The sequence below is a fragment of the Anabas testudineus genome, chromosome 6 (assembly GCF_900324465.2).
Source record: "Anabas testudineus chromosome 6, fAnaTes1.2, whole genome shotgun sequence".
Taxonomy (NCBI): Eukaryota; Metazoa; Chordata; class Actinopteri; order Anabantiformes; family Anabantidae; genus Anabas; species Anabas testudineus.
Window position 1 is genome coordinate 20,454,172 of NC_046615.1, and position 16,162 is coordinate 20,470,333.

The 16,162-nt window shown below is 39.7% G+C and overlaps 2 protein-coding genes and 1 non-coding gene across 3 annotated transcripts; all 3 read left to right on the top strand.

Annotated features, from left to right (window-relative positions):
* Positions 1-543: 543 nt before the first annotated feature.
* rps13 (ribosomal protein S13) lies at positions 544-3,499 on the top strand. Its single transcript, XM_026364551.1, has 6 exons — positions 544-614; positions 1,131-1,179; positions 1,284-1,362; positions 2,245-2,414; positions 2,715-2,815; positions 3,426-3,499. Exons 1-6 carry the CDS (start codon positions 592-594, stop codon positions 3,457-3,459), a joined length of 456 nt encoding a protein of 151 aa, XP_026220336.1. The 5' UTR covers positions 544-591; the 3' UTR covers positions 3,460-3,499.
* LOC113166545 lies at positions 3,019-3,149 on the top strand. Its single transcript, XR_003299211.1, has one exon. It is a non-coding gene; the product is annotated as a small nucleolar RNA SNORA19 (small nucleolar RNA).
* Positions 3,500-5,805: 2,306 nt separating the features above from the next.
* On the top strand, positions 5,806-9,917 carry ppp1r15b (protein phosphatase 1, regulatory subunit 15B). The gene is made up of 3 exons (XM_026366254.1): positions 5,806-6,204; positions 6,940-8,288; positions 8,966-9,917. Exons 1-3 carry the CDS (start codon positions 6,042-6,044, stop codon positions 9,173-9,175), a joined length of 1,722 nt encoding a protein of 573 aa, XP_026222039.1. The 5' UTR covers positions 5,806-6,041; the 3' UTR covers positions 9,176-9,917.
* The last annotated feature ends 6,245 nt before the right edge of the window (positions 9,918-16,162 follow it).

Below are 16,162 nucleotides of genomic sequence, written 5' to 3' on the forward strand. Positions count from 1 at the left end.
GTCTGTACAACAAACCCATGGGTGTAAATCTGTATCTATCTATCACCCATGCATGACATTTGTATAAACAAATAATAAACATTTGTTATTTGTGTGTATCTTTCATAAACCTTTAATATTTTAGAGCCACAGGCACCATTCATTAACTTCATGAACCCGTCTTGCAAAATGCCAAGAACAGAGCAATCACAAACGGAGATGGCCGTGTGGAAAAAATGTATGCATAAATATTGTATTTACTTCTTTTCTCAATAGATTTACTAACAAGCGTTATAATGGATAAATACGTTTTGTCGTATGTTTTCCAAACGTTTTGCCTAACAAATATTTCCTCATGAGAAAAATAAAAAAAAAAAGATTTTTAAAAGTACTGTAAATTAAAAGCATTTTCTATTAAGAAATTAACTGGATGTACACACGTGAATAAATACATAATCAAATAAAACTAAAATAATCATTTTTATTATCGTTCATGAACTCACGAGTCTCTGCGTCCATCAAGCGCCGTTCAGCGTAATTGCGTCATTTCCGACGCAGGCGCAGAATACCATTCCCTGTCGCGTGTGCGGCCTCTCTTCCTCTACCGCCATCATGGGTCGCATGCACGCTCCCGGGTGAGCTCTCTTTTTATCATTTAAAACTCAAAATTTGCCCGAAAGGATCTGTTTTTGTGACGGAATACACCTTGTAAAACTGTTAGGAAGGCATGAGGACCAAATTGAGCTGTTAGATTCTGCCATGAAGCATCAAAATGACTTAAATGCTTCCACCCTCAAATCGACATCCATCTCCGGTTAGCTAGCATGAGCTACTAGCTCACCACGGTTTTGCTGTTTGACTCTAATTTACAGGTTAGACAGTGAAACGGTCCACATCAGCACCACAAATGCAGCACTTTTCTTTCTTGATGATTAAATAGGACAACTGTATAAAAGATTTGACATCCATTTTCCAATTTCGCAGCCCTAGCACAAGTTTGAAGCTAGCATTAGCCGGCCCATCAACGTTTAATACATGATCGCAGAAGCCAGAAACTGTTCTTTGTTGCTTTTGTACATGTAATGTTGGCACCCACGTTTCTGTCAAACGACCAATTGTCTTAACTAGCTCTATATTTTCTTTTTAAACAGAAAGGGCTTGTCCCAGTCAGCTCTGCCTTACAGGCGCAGTGTTCCCACTGTGAGTATGAGTTACAGACATTACGCTTTGTTTCAATCTTGTCATTGTCGGTAGCAAACACATGAGCTAATGTAATGATTAATAATAAATTCTGCTGTTTGTAGTGGCTGAAGCTCACATCCGATGATGTCAAAGAGCAGATTTTCAAGCTGGCCAAAAAGGGTCTGACCCCCTCTCAGATTGGTAAGTTTTCACTCGTGTAAGCCATCATGTGTTTTAACTACTGTATGATTTGTGCATCGTGTATTTGTGTAACACACACAAAGTAACTGCTTAAAGTTATACATTAATGCAGACATCCTAAGCAATTTGACATCTATAACGATCAAGTGTAAAATTATATAGTCAGGAAAATTAAGGATTTATAGGTTGTGTTAAATCCATTTATAATTTAATTTATAGAAAACAGGTTCTTTCGTAACTATTAATTAACTCTGTTGGTTAAGAATCTGTTCAAAGCTGTGATATGTTCAAAGATAATGATAAAATGACTTCAAAGTATTGACAACACTGAACATAATAGCATGTACATAAGTCTTACAATTCACAAGTTAGGCGTATACATGACTTAGGATATCTCAACTTACTGTCCATACCATAAATAGGCTTTAGTTCCTTGTCTTCATGTGCAAAGTGATATTAATGATTTTTATGTTGTAATTTTGTCCTGTCAAATCAAAGTGGCACACAGTAAAGAAAAAAATGTTTGGACAAAACTACATGTTTGACTTCTCAAAATACATATTTTTTTCCTCTGTTCTTGTTCTTTCACTTTGCAAAAACATTCTCAACATCAGCCGAGTAAAAATGTTAGATATAAAACTTAGGTTGAATTCTTTTTGTATAAATTTACACATTTTAATTTAGTACAGGGCAAATAGACTGGACATAGTTCGTTATTTGGGTTTGATAAACTCATTATTTGAATGTCAGATTTCAGCTGTTTGTATTTGTATCTGAAGTGAATTATCATAATGAAGCTGATGTTACAAATATAAACTAAGTTTGTGAGTAACATACAGTGTTAGTTGTAAGTTTTAAGCCAGTTTGTCTTCTCTTCATTAGGTGTGATTCTGAGGGACTCCCATGGTGTGGCCCAGGTACGTTTTGTCACTGGCAACAAGATCCTGAGGATCCTCAAGTCTAAGGGTCTGGCCCCTGACCTGCCTGAGGATCTGTACCACCTGATCAAGAAGGCTGTAGCCGTCAGGAAGCACCTGGAGAGAAACAGAAAGGTATCAGAATACATTGTGGTGCACGTTAATGGGTGGATTTTAATTTAGCTGAGTCTGGTGTAGTACCCTCTGAACTGTTTGTATGTAAATTTCCAAGTCCATCTCCAAGCTCAACGTAATGTTGATAATTGATGAAGCTTTGAGTTTAAGATTGAGTAGACAATTATACTTCAGTAGTATCTTATTAAAAGTTTGACAGCAATCATGAATGTACCTTTACCATAGACTGTTATTGAACTGGCTAGATACACAAATTCAGTAATTCACATTATACTCATAACCTTTTCTTACTGTTTACAGGACAAGGATGCCAAGTTCCGCCTGATTCTCATTGAGAGCAGGATCCACAGGTTGGCCCGTTACTACAAGACCAAGAGAGTACTGGCCCCCAACTGGAAGTAGTAAGTATTTGTTTATCTGTGGGAACTTCAAGAAAAGAAAATTACAGATGAGCCAAGTTTTGGTTTTCTGTTTGGCAGGAATTTTATGGAGATGAGATATGTTGGAAGCTCGTTCTTTGAAATCCACAATTCTAATTTGCTGTTAAATAGTTTGTCATAAATTGTAAACTATACACATGGGTTATATTGCGGGTTTCTTTTTAAAGCACAATTCATTGTCCTGCTCTTCCACTTATTGAGAGTAGTGATATTTCTGTTGTGCTAGAAAAATATTGGAGGTAAATTAGCAGACTGGCTTCTTTGTGCCAATTCTGCCAGTCCCCTTCACACAGTTAAATGTTTTGGTAGTTATTCTGTTATAAATATGTTTACATGTTAGGTATAGGACTACCTCTTTCAGATTTCGATTTTACAATAGTTCAGAAACACTGAAACACCTAGAGTGGATGCTAACGATGAACTGGCCAAATTTAAGAAGTTATATACAGCAGTAATTAGTGTAGTAATTAAATCTTACTGCACCTATAACAATGTTAATTTTTTTTACTGTTGTTCACTCACACTTGTATTTTCAGTTCTACCTCTGACTTTGTATTCTTTCCTTTTACAGTGAGTCCTCTACAGCTTCTGCTCTGGTGGCATAAACTACACTTTTTGGATTAATAAAACAGTTTAAATTGGAAATTGTTCTGTTTTTATTTTCTTTAACACATGTTCCATTTGGTATCAAATAATAATGTAGTGACAAAATCGTGGGTTTGGGTCCAGGGTTTGGCATGTAATTCAAAGTACATTTACCAAAATACTTCACATAAGTACTGTGCTTCCCTGTATATCAGTAGTAAAATACTCCACCACATTCAACAGTTTTCAGATTGTTTTAATATTGAGATTCTGCATATCAAACATGATAGATTTGTAAAATACAATACAAAGTTGGTTTAAATTTGTGGTTTCTTATGGAATCCTCGGTGTTAAAGTTGAGTAACATTTTGCCTGTAGTTCAGAACTAAGTTACATATAAAAGTAAAAAACATCACAATATAAAAGACCACAACCCTTCTGATGCTGTGATCATTATTGGCAGGAGTGTATAAAGTACACAAACTTGATATTCAAAAGTACTTGACTACATACTAAATACTTAACTACAAGTAGATTCACTTGTTTAATTTTTTTTCAAGTAAAAGTACGCCCTTCATGCTGCAACCCTCCTATTTTTATCTGGGCTTTGGACCAGCACCACGGTCGACTTTGGTAGCTGGGCTGTACCACACCTGGTGGGGTGGGATGCAGACCTGTGGCCTTCTGTATCCCATCTAAAATACTAAAATATCCTCCGATTTGTAGTAGAGTAAAAATAAGGAATTCGAAATACCCGAGCTCCTAGTGAACAGCGGATGACTCCACTGTCTCATTACACATCTCAGCATGCCTCGCCGACATCGCTGCCTGGATGAGAGAGAGAGGCATGTTCAGCTCAACTTCTCCAAGACTGAAGTTGGAATGCATGCTGATTTGCCCGTTACAACATCAGAAAGGTGAGACCCTACGTTTCTGACTATAAAACACAACTCACGGTGCAGGCTCTGGTCATATCTCAGATTGACTACTGCAATGTCTTTGTGACAGGGTTACCAGCTGCACCATCAAATTCCTACCGGTGGTCCAAAATGCAGCAGCACTTCCTCATCCTGGTTAACAATCTCTCTCTCTCTCCCTCACTGCGCTCTGCCAGCGATCAACGTCTGGTGGTTTCTTCACCCACACCATAAAAGTTCCCAGGCAGAACCTTTCAGCTTTGTGGTCCCAAGGTGGTGGGACGACCTACTCACCTCCGCACGCTGAGCTGCCTCATACTCCATTTTCAAAACCTGCTGAAAACAGAACTCTTTCAAAACTTTTCTCTGCACTTCAGTCTTTACCTGCACATACAAAATATAAAAATCTTGCACTTTTACCCCATGAAACTGAAAAAGCTCTTCCTAGAGCACTTTACATTAAAGTTCTTCTCTTTGGCTTCTTTTCCTTTTACCTCACTTGTAAGTCTCTTTGGATAAAAGTGTCTGCCAAATAACTAAAGGTAAATGTAAACTCAAATTGTTACTTGAGTAAATATACTTAGTTACTTTCACCTAAGTGACAAGAACATCCTTATCACACTCAAACTTGAAAGCTGCATCATGTCTATCATGGTGGTCTTAGTGGGAGATGCTTGGTGGGGCTTTTTTTTGTTGTTTGTTTGTTTTTTTGCCTTATACAGTGACCTTTACCTTTTTATGTGTCAGTAACTATAGCGTCATATCAGTCATGGGGATATTGAACTGCATAACGACTAGGTTTACTTATATGATTGCAGTATGTTCTGTAGATAATGTCATGTAGTCCACTTTATTCATTCTGAAGGAAACTGTGCCAATATTGTTTACATAGTACACATAATAAGGACAGCAATGGGAGTGAATACACAGAGTAAACAGTAATAATAGAATAATAAATAACAGTCAAACACAAGGTGCAGGATATGGTATATGCTGTATAGGTATAAAATATTATTACTAATTACATATTAGGTAGGTTAAATAATAGTGATAATAACAATGACTTAATTAATTTAAAACCGATACTGCTACTTTGAATTAAAGAATCTCAGCACTTATTCACCTAATGTGTACAGTAAGTTGTAATACAGTTTTTTTCTGTATATTTTCTTGGAGTTTTCTTGATAATTTCTCCACCTCACCCCAGTTTCGCTTTTAATACTCTTATTTTCACTTGATAAACAGAAGCAGGTTACCTGGGTTTTCCAGGTAGCCGACGAAATTACGGGCACTTTCCATGCGTCATACGTTACGTAAGGCGGCGGGGGGCGGGGTTTGAGGGACGTTCGTCGCGAGTGGCAGCTGCAGTGTCCAGTCACCGCGCGGCGTGACGTCCGCTTGTTTATTTTAAGGGCCCGTGTCGCCATCCGGGAGACATTCGCCTCCGCTACGACGACGACGACAACACGAGCGAGAACCATGGAGAAAAGACAGAACATTTGACGGAGGAGTTCGGGAAAATGGCACAAACCTGCCGGAAAATGAAGCGACAGCACATCGACGCACATCTGTCACCGACGAACACGCGACATCTGTTGGTTTTCGACGAGGAATACCAGAATACGTGAGGGTTTTTTCCTTTCTTTGTAACCTCGACGACACCACCCGAGAGGAAGCAGGGGAAAATGGCTACGACCGTTGGCGCGGAGAACGGTTCCGAACGGACGGCGATGGAGAGGTTCGGCAGCGGAGGGATGGCGCTTCTGCCCTGGACCAGACAGATGCTCACCGTCCTGTGGGAACAGCTTCGGCTGCTGGTGCAGGTCATTTACTACACCTTCGTGTCAGGTAGGAGCAAAGTCGCATCAAAAGTCGCCATTAGTGTTAAAGTGGAACCGCTGTGTTGTGTGTTTACTGTAAATAACTATTTAAATAAAGTGTTATTACTATACTTGACTTTCTAGTTAAAGCTTATTATTTTTTTCTAGTTAAAGTTAAAGCCTATTAGCTATCTATCTGCTTAAAGCTAACATTAGCTCATTAGCTCTAACTTGAAAGTCCAGTATTAGTAGTTTCACTGTGTGTTGATCATTTTTAGTTTCGTTACAACAAACTAACGACATCATGCAAATTCACAATATATTATATATTATATATTAACAAGCTCGTATTAAAGGTCTTGTGGTACTCCATAGGGATTGTTATTTTATAAATTCTGCTAAACAGAACTAAACATGCAAAACCAGTTTTCATTTCGATTAATCCAGTGTTTAAAATGATTGAAGACACCACCTGAAAATTAAATTAGAAAAATGGGTTTAACTACTAATTATTACTAATAATGTGAACACAAAGAGACGTAGTTTTTTTATTGACGTCTTAGGAATAAGTTAAATGGGTCGTAATTATATTGTACCACAAAACCAGTATTATAAAGGTTTTACTGCTGAATTAAACTTGTCTCTGATACTCAGTAAATGTTCATGTCACAAAGATCACAATACCTCTGTCATAAACATTTCAGTTTACAGATTTACAGGATTTCAGTACACTCACATCTTCACTGTTCTTTTTTCCTTTTAGTTTTCCAGATGTTTAGATTTGAGGTTCATGTAAGAATCACAGATGAGACGGGTCAGCACATCCAGCACATGACCACTGCAGCCAACCCAACTGAGTCCTTCCTGTTTTCCTCGTTGTTTGACGGAGAGAACGGAGTCATGGTCGGTGGTTCGAATCCCCTCTCTAACTTCTGTGCTGATGTTGGCGACCCCTTCAACGGCCAATCCACTGCTGAGGCCCTGCTGTCCAGTCTGCAAGCAGACGACCTGTGCTGCGGACTAGTGGACGACTTTGTGTCCAGAACAGCTGGTAAAGAAGAAGGAATCTTTCTTGGGCACCAATCTACCTGGAAAATGGGCTTCCCTGGCGACTGGAACATATTTGTGTCAAGCAGCGATAGCTCTGGCTCAAACGATGTTTGTAATAAAAGCAGCGAGAAAATCTTCAAACAGGATATTTCGAAGAAGAAAAATTTCAAACAGGACACTTCAGAAGAGGAGAAAAGCTGTCACTGGAGTAGCGAGGAAGATCAGAACGTAGAATTTGACAGTGAAGAGAGTAAGGCGCTTTGGGAGTCTCTGTCAAAATCTAGCGATCCTTACAACCCCTTCTTCTTCTCTGCTTGTATTTCAACAAACACAGACATGGGGAAAAGTAAAAGTGATGTGAAGGACAATAGTGATTCTGATTTTATGTCAGTGAACAAGGCCAGTGAGGAGATGTTGGGCCCTCGAGGCCTGAACATCTGGGTCAGTCGGTCTGACAGCGAGAGCAGTTGGAGCAGCTGGGCCAGTTCAGATGGTTCGAGCCCTGACATTGACAAGGAGGAGAGTGAGAGGCTTTGGGAGTTCTTCAGCAGTCCTGAAGATCCCTACAATCCCATGTGCTTCACTGCATGCACAGTCAGTACCATATATCCTCAAACCACCACCCAAACTGCCACAATCACTAAACAACAGGCCTCACTTCCTGCACCCCCACCCAAGTCAGACACTGACACTGAGGAGAAGGAGAGCAGCTTTCCTCCTTCGTCTGAAGATGACGAAGAAGAGCAGCTGTGGAAATCTCTCTGCCAGAAAGACGACCCTTACCACCCTCTCAACTTTCAAGCCCGTCTCCAGAGTTCCCCAGCAACAACACTCCAGTCCAGCGAAGGGCCTGTTGTCCACCAAACACAAAATCCTCCCAAAAAGGAGGAGAACAAGACGCCAAGAAAATCCAGCATCACCAAGCCTTCCCTTCCAGAGAGACGATTAAAGCATCGCTCCCATCCAGACAAGACACTGGTGCCATGGAAAAGACCTGGACAAAAACCTCAGTCATGGCCAGAGGAGAAGAAGGACAATCAGGCCAGCACCACTCAGAAAAAGGTCAGTATCTAATCATTTTTAATTTAAACCACCATACTAGTCAATTTTGAGACAGTAGAGAAAAAAAATGGTTAAAAATGTTACTGTTCCAACTATTTCAGTACATACAGAGTTATTACACTAATATCACAAGGGAGTGTCTTCTGCTGGCTCTTGCTGAGTCTTTGGGTCTGAATGTCTGAGATAAGGGTTCATTCGTGTCTCAGCTGACACGCTGTACTGCACAGTGTGCTAAGCTGAGCTGTTGTTTGCTGTCGTTTAGCAACGCTCTGGGTTGTTATGACTAAGCGGCTCATGTGACTCCAAGTCAGCAGAGAATTCGACCTCCACATGGACTGAATGAAGTTGCAGCAGTGTTGCAAAGTCAATTGAAGTTCGTGTCAATTAAGACCCAGTTACATCAGACACAAAAAATACACCCTGAGGCAGGAGACGGAGTCACCGCCTACATAGCTGTCTAAGAACTGTGGGTATTTTCGGATTAGATAGATTTTGACCCACTTCAGACTTAGCTCTGATCTGTACTAACCACTATTTTAGTGACTCATACTCATACTCTACATTAAAATATCTATTTTCACTAGAAACTAATTAATAGTTTATTAATAGGTAAATCACACTTAAAGTTCATGTCACCATTAGCATGGTTTTAACAAACCCTTTCTTCTGGATTTCAGGTGCGGTTTTCTCCGGTTGTTGAAGTCCACGTTATGAGGACTTGGCCATTTGCTCGACAGGCATCTCGTAAAGGACACTGGGAGGAGATGGCACGAGACCGCGATCGCTTCCAGAAGCGGGTCCGGGAAACAGAGCGGGTCATCGGCCACTGCTTCACCCAGCCCCACAGAGAGAGGATCCGGGCGTACTTGGATGGTGCCTTGAAATAAATAGAAGTCCTGAACACTGAATGTTTATTTCCTTTTTGGATGAGAACTTGTGATTGGTTGCAATGCAACAGTGATTTTGATTTGGGCCAATTGGGAATTTGATTTTAGGCCACCTTCAATGTTCGGTGTCAAGTTGAACAACCTTGTACCTCAAAGGGTTTTATACATAGTGTGACTGTTGCACTGACTGACACTTTCTCATGTTAACCTCAGCAGTAAGTTATGGAATGTTGTTTTTGTATGCCTTACACACTGACCTAGTAATGTAACTTATTTATGCCCTATGGAGCTTCAGTTTACTGCATTTATTTTTTACAGTTGGTTTTAAGTGTTTTTATGTGTTTTTATATGTGTGAAAAAATCACAGTGGTGACTCTAGAAGTAAAAAGTAGATGATGATGATGGTATCATTAAAAGCAGAGCTTTACAGTACAAAGTGTTTTGAAAAGTTTTATTTTGGCATGTTGGATACATATCATGTTCTGGTGCAATTCTCGATATTGAAGTTTTTTGTCTTGTATTTTCTTATATGACACATAATAGCAGCTTTTTAGCACTAAGTGTGAAGATGGATGTATTTATTAATCTATTTACTACAAAAGGATTCAAACACTTTGTCCATGTGACTCACTCAGCTTCTCATGGTAACATCACGTAGCTGAAAATGTAAAAAAAAAAAAAAAATCTGTAGCAAATTTGTTATTAGGTGCTTTGTACATTCAATAAAATTTGTTACGCTGTACCATTGTTTTGTTTTTTGCAGGTGTCACAGCCTGGCTGTTGGAAAATAGATTTATTTTACTTAGCTAGAGGAGAACCAAAAGCAGCAAAATATGTTTAGTCTGGCCGTATCACTTCCTCTTAAGTCTGTCTTGTGTATGAACATCAGCGCTATGTGACCAACTGCCAGTTCCTCCTTTGAGCAAAAACATGAAGGGAGACAGAACGTAATGTCCCAGAAATATGCAAACAACACCCACACTAAGTCAAATGTCTCAGTGGGTGTGTTTAGGTACAGGATAAATATGTGTGTGTGGCTTCAGTCTGATTGGTCTTTTGTAGAGATGACTTTATGAAAGTCTAAAAAAGGTGAAATGTTTTAAAGATGACATTGTGAAGTCTACGTGACAGATACAGTGTGTGTTTAGGCTTCCACAACAGTGTCTCACCCACCTTATTAAAACCTTAAAAATCACACAAACCAGTTCAACCTGTCTCCCAGTGTGCCCAGTCCAGGTGTAAGGTTTCCAGTATACCTGTAGCCAGAGTCCCCACATGTAACTCTATCATTAGGTAGGATGTTTGAGCTGTATAAACACTGTACAGCACTGTTGTTCCATAAGGCACTGATGTGGTAATTGGTCTGAATGTATCTAGGGTGTATTTTGAAAAAGTAGAAGCATTAATATACGACACCTAAACATATACTAATGTTTTATTTAAAATGAAATGTTTTGTTTTGTTTTTTTTTACCAAGGAGATTTAATGTTTTGTATTCTCACAACATGTGCATTAACTATTAATGGTCCAGTTAAAAAAATGGACCTTCCCTTTAAGCCAAGTACATTTTTAACATGCAGGTCAAAAAATCTGTAAATGTCTGAAATCTTTTCTAAAAAAGAAAAGAAAAAACTTTATTCAAGGCCTTGAGATGTAATAATTGATGCTTTACAACCCTCGTATGTTAACATCTGTTTAAAAATGTCTTTGATCAGCAAATCTACAAGCACCCTTGGATTCGGTCTCTGGTTATATGTTTTTGCTGCTTCTAGTTTAAATATTAAAGATCCAGCTGAATGTGTGCAGCATGTTCATCCATCCAAACGATGTCTGCATAATGCATTAGGAATCCATCTTCACTTACATCTCATGTACCAAGTCTCTCAGTCTACACACACACACACACACACACACACACACTCAGAGGCTTATAATTTCCCAGAGGGCTGTGAGTCTCTGTGCAGACCGAGTGCTGTAAGGCTGTCGTAAGACAAGGGTTAAAAACACCAAGTATGATGAAATGACTTTCCAGAGGAATGAAATCAATTAGCAGGTCTCCGCTGTTCTCTCCAGCCCCTCCCCACACTCAGAACATGGTGCAAAGGTGAGCAATCGCTGACACTGTTGCTTTGTCAACCCAGCGGTGGGTCTTCTGCTGTAGTTGCCCCCTCCGCCCTCCCTCCTGCGTGTTGTGCATGTAATATGGTCTCCTGCTTCTGCTACACACAGAAATATGAAGAGTCTTTGGTGAAGTTAGTGGTTCGAAATTGTACCAAAATAACTAAAAGACGACAAAATATGTCACTAATTCAGTTTGTTTACGTATGAATACACATATGCATCACATCATGGTGGGTCTGGGTGCAACCACTCGTGCCTGTTGCTTATTTTTTTACAGCAGAGGAAAATCTCTGCTCTGTTTTGAAGCAAGACACTTTTGGAGCCACAGTGTGGTAGTGGAGCATGCAAATATAAAAATTAAGCCAGTGCACAAAAATGGAAAACAACATGCTGAATAAATGTGTTTACTTCCTTTTTCCAACATGTGTTGTTGTGTGTGCAGACAGAGGAGGGGTGGGGGAGTGGGGGGCAGGCTGTGTTTGACCAACTCACCTCCCAACGCCTGGAATCACTGTGTCTGAGCCGCCTGTTGTGAAAACACAACAAGTGCATTGAGCTGGTGTTTCCCCCTGGTTCACAGGGAGCGAGCTGCTTGGGGGTCTGGGGTCCTGCTCAAGGGCACTTCAGCAAGTCGGAATCAGAACCTGTAACAATACAAGGTGAATGCACCGCCCTCTCCTCTATTGCTGCTCCATCTCTTCTTTCCTTCCTTTCTTTTGTTTTGAACCCACTCCTCTCTCTTTGCATCCTTGTCTCCATCCCTCTCCTCCTCATCCTCTCCCAGTATCATTAGCTCTGTGGCTTAGGCGACCCCGTCTCCAGGCAACTGGCAGGAGTGGCGAGGCGTTGAAAGGATTGCAGGTGATTGCAGCAGCGGCAGAATCAGCAGCAGCAGAGGCAGTGGTCACACACACACACACACACACACACACACACACACACACACACACACACACACACACACACACACACACACACACACACACACACACACACATGTGGTTGCCCCTCTCACTTGCCTGCCAGAGAAGGTTATCTCCTGGGTCACAATTAGCTGATGATGCAACCTACCAGCATCTATTGTGTCTAACACCGAGTCACACAGACAGACTACATGAAATGCAAAACGCAACAAAGCTGCTGGTCTGTCTGTGTATTAATATTATTATTATTACATTATTACACACCAGTTACATACGAGCTGCACAATGTGTTCTGTTATCTTATACATTCTCTTCATGACTTTTTATATTTGAACTGTCACTTTGTGAATTACATTAAATTATACCCAGTGTTTATGTAAATGTAGCATTTAAGATGTGGACTTTAATAATTTGAGGCCTTCAATTCGCTCCAGATGACCTCAGCACAATAAGGAATGGTTCAGTCTCACTGCAGAGACTGAATGAAAACAGCAATTTAAGGCAAAACGCCCCAACATAATTGTAGTTGTTCTCACGACAGTGACTCTACATCCCAGAAATGTTGCTCACAGACAGTGAGAAACATTCATAGACAACAAAGATGATACATCTGTCCCCTGATCTGGAACGTGACATTTTACACACAGACACATAAACAGGTCAACTTCTAAATTTAGCTGATGTCACCATGACATTAAATAGTGCTTCCTTTCATGCCCACAGGACCATATTTGGGCATACGACATCATCTGTGGCTCAGACAATAAAAAAACAAACTGTCCAGTCACTGAGGAACTATGTATGTCTGCTGCCATCATGTGGTAAAACTGACAACACCAAGAATTAAAGAACATTTTAAAGATAGTTTACTGTTTTTTTGTCTGGTTTATGCCTTAATTTAAATACTTTAGATACATTTCCTCCTGCTGGTAAAGTCACAAGGCAGCTTCTGTTTATGTGGAAGGCAGCGGAGGAGAAGTGCAAGATTTTTATTTCAAAATTAAGAGTAGTGACTTTTTTTTACCTCTGTGAGTAAATTTGTTTTCATTTCAAATGACTGAACATGTGAATAATTCAATCAACGACAATCAAAGTGATTAAAAGTGCCTTTGTGCTGCTCCTGCCCCAGTGATAACAGCTGACCTCATCCCTGTGCCTGTGTAGAGAAAGACCTCTGCAATGAAAACAGGAATCATTCATGTTAAACTATGGCTCCAAAAAACATGTAAACAGGGAATACATCTTAGTTCCACAGCTTAAAACTGAATAATTACAGTGTAATCCAATCCACTAAGCTGCTTTTGCAGGGATTCCACTGACAGAGCAGCTTCTGACTGACCAACAGCGGCGGTCGTCTTATTGAAGAACAGAGCTCTTGATCACAAAGACTACTTAAGTTTCCAGACTTCCCGCTCTGATCTGGGGAAGGATGTCGGGGAATTAAACCTGCTGTTATTCTTGAACAAAATCCTTGTTTCTTTAAGGAAGACTGAAAGATCATTTTTACTCTCAATGCATTCAAGCATTTATCCAGTGGGGTTGTTGAAAAGTTTGATCAGATGAAAGATCAAAGAGATTCCTCACCCTAGAGAGGAATGTGCAATCATCATGACGCTGTGATTCAGTGTGAATAAACAAAGTTCACGAATGCTAATCCTGTGTCACAAGAGAGCACAACCAGCAAGTGGGAAGAGGTCAAAGTTCTGCAGACAAGAGGCTTCACTCGGCTACAGTTTGTTTATGTGGAAAGCCGAAGGTCTGGGTGTGATCCTCTGTTACACACCATATGTCATCACTCATGTCCCCTGTCTGCTTTCCACTACTGCTACCAAAATAACAGCAGGTCTGAGATGTGTTAATCTCAAAGCTGAGGATATTTATTAAATGTTCAGGGTGGAGAGAGTTTGCATGAACGCATCATGATAAATCAGAGTAAGTCAGTTAAATGCTGGGAATTGATTATTTACCCCCAAAATTGAACTGATATTAATGCGCTGCCATGTTCAGACAAACCACATTTATTCCCTGGCTTGTGTTGTTGTTTTTGTTCAGTGGAGTCTGGTGAAAAATCATCATCTGATGCAATGAAAGTGTACAAGCAAATGTTTGAATGTAAAATTCCCCTGCAAGTTTATCGTGTTTTACATTTTTATGTATTGCTGACATTTCAGGTTATATCAAAGATATTTAGTGATAAAATAAATCACACAACTATAAATAAATCACTAAACCATCAGATTATTTTCATGTCTTAGTCAGCTGGAAGGTGACACCTGAATTCCACCAGAGGGAGACAGAGACGTGCAGAATAAATCTTGCATGGTTTTGTAAATCTTGTGACTCAACATTAAAAATCTATCACTGTAAATAAAATGGAAATAAGATAAATTATTTTCTTTAATCCTCTTTTCATCTTTGTCCATCCTGACAGTAAAATACTGTAATTATAAGTCAAGGTTCACTTACTAAAGCTTCTTTTGGACCTCAAGAGAGCAGAACATCCTAAAAATATCACAAGCTGAAGCAGTTCTATAAGGAACTGTCTAACTCACAGCTTCAGGAAGTGCTTACTTGAGGTTATTGCCGCCAAATGTTGCTCACCCAGTTATTATAAAACTGTTGCATGACTGCTTGCATTTTATCAACTTAGAAATATTGTGTTTGTTGACATTTTCTTCTTGGGTGAAGATCGGATCGCATGTCATGACCAATTTATGCAGAAATTTGAAATGTATCTACATTCATAATAGAAGTGATCGTTTGACTGAATGAAACAACAGAAATAACAGCACAGGACAAAAGTCTTCACTTGCATAGGAGGGTTTTAGTTCTCTGATTTTTGTTTGGAGTCTAAAGGTTAGGCTCTGAGTCCACCATCTCCCTCAGGTGATAAATTTAGTTTTTAAATTTAGAAAGCTTGAACAGGAAGGGTGAAACCCCGCCAGGCCTGCAGGCTGTTAAACAAGTCACAGGCTCCGGTATGGAGCAGAGCCATTGCATTTTTCACCCCACATTTATATAAGACACAATGGGAGAGAACAGTGCCAGAAATGTGCACCCAGTGTACAGTATTGCGTGCTCTGAGTTTCTTTGCCACTTGAGGGTTTTGCTGCTCTGCCAATATATGTTGATGCAATATGTACGAGAGCGAACCCCCTCAGAGTCATCCCTGAATCTCTGCAAGCCTTGGTTCCCCATTGCAACAACAGAGGAAGGGAGAGAGAGAGGCAGCCAGTAAAGCATATGTAGTTTCTGTGTTCATTTGTCTTGTTACCTCTCGTTCTGTCTGTTTGGCCTGAAGCCAAAGCAGGCTTTGTGGTATTGTTAAACAAACACCAGTTGGATTTACTGTGAATTACTTCAGAATTCCTTCACTGCGATGAAACTGTTCTGCATAATATGAAGCTGCAACAAATAACGATTCAAAGATTTATATTTCAATTACTGGTTTCCTTTGTGGCAAATTGGAAAAAATTGACTTGCACAGCAGATGCACATTAAATGGACAGCGAAAGATCTATGAAAAGTAGTTTTTCTTATTCCAAAAGATTCAAGTGCAGGTGTAAAGTGATTCAGTAATTAACTGACAGTCTAAAACACATACACACATATGGGTTTTAACACCTTTCCTTTTTTTCTGGTGTAATTGCATTGATGCATAAATAGCATTTGTTATTTTCCTTTATTAAAATACGTAAACAGGATTTGTCATTAAACATTTTCAAGCACTTCAAGATGTTGACACTGCAAATAATCTGCACCAAAGAAAGAACTTAATCCAACAACAAACACTGCAGTTATAGCACCTGTAGGTGGAACAGTTTTCAAATGCAACTGTAGGAACTGCAGAAGCTTTTTTGTTTGTAGGTGGTTTAGGTTAAACTCTGGCACCAACTCCCATTCTTTAAACGCATATTACACCTATAAAGGTAGAATTCTCTCA

What these genes read in the sequence shown, in the direction of transcription:
- rps13 (XM_026364551.1), top strand. Translation starts at nt 592, where the DNA reads ATGGGTCGCATGCACGCTCCCGG. An exon ending in ACAGGCGCAGTGTTCCCACT is followed by an intron (nt 1,180 to 1,283) that starts GTGAGTATGAGT and finishes TGCTGTTTGTAG; the next exon opens with TGGCTGAAGCTCACATCCGA. An exon ending in TCTGACCCCCTCTCAGATTG is followed by an intron (nt 1,363 to 2,244) that starts GTAAGTTTTCAC and finishes TCTCTTCATTAG; the next exon opens with GTGTGATTCTGAGGGACTCC.
- ppp1r15b (XM_026366254.1), top strand. Translation starts at nt 6,042, where the DNA reads ATGGCTACGACCGTTGGCGCGGAGAACGGTTCCGAACGGACGGCGATG. An exon ending in TTACTACACCTTCGTGTCAG is followed by an intron (nt 6,205 to 6,939) that starts GTAGGAGCAAAG and finishes TTTTCCTTTTAG; the next exon opens with TTTTCCAGATGTTTAGATTT. An exon ending in CCAGCACCACTCAGAAAAAG is followed by an intron (nt 8,289 to 8,965) that starts GTCAGTATCTAA and finishes TCTGGATTTCAG; the next exon opens with GTGCGGTTTTCTCCGGTTGT.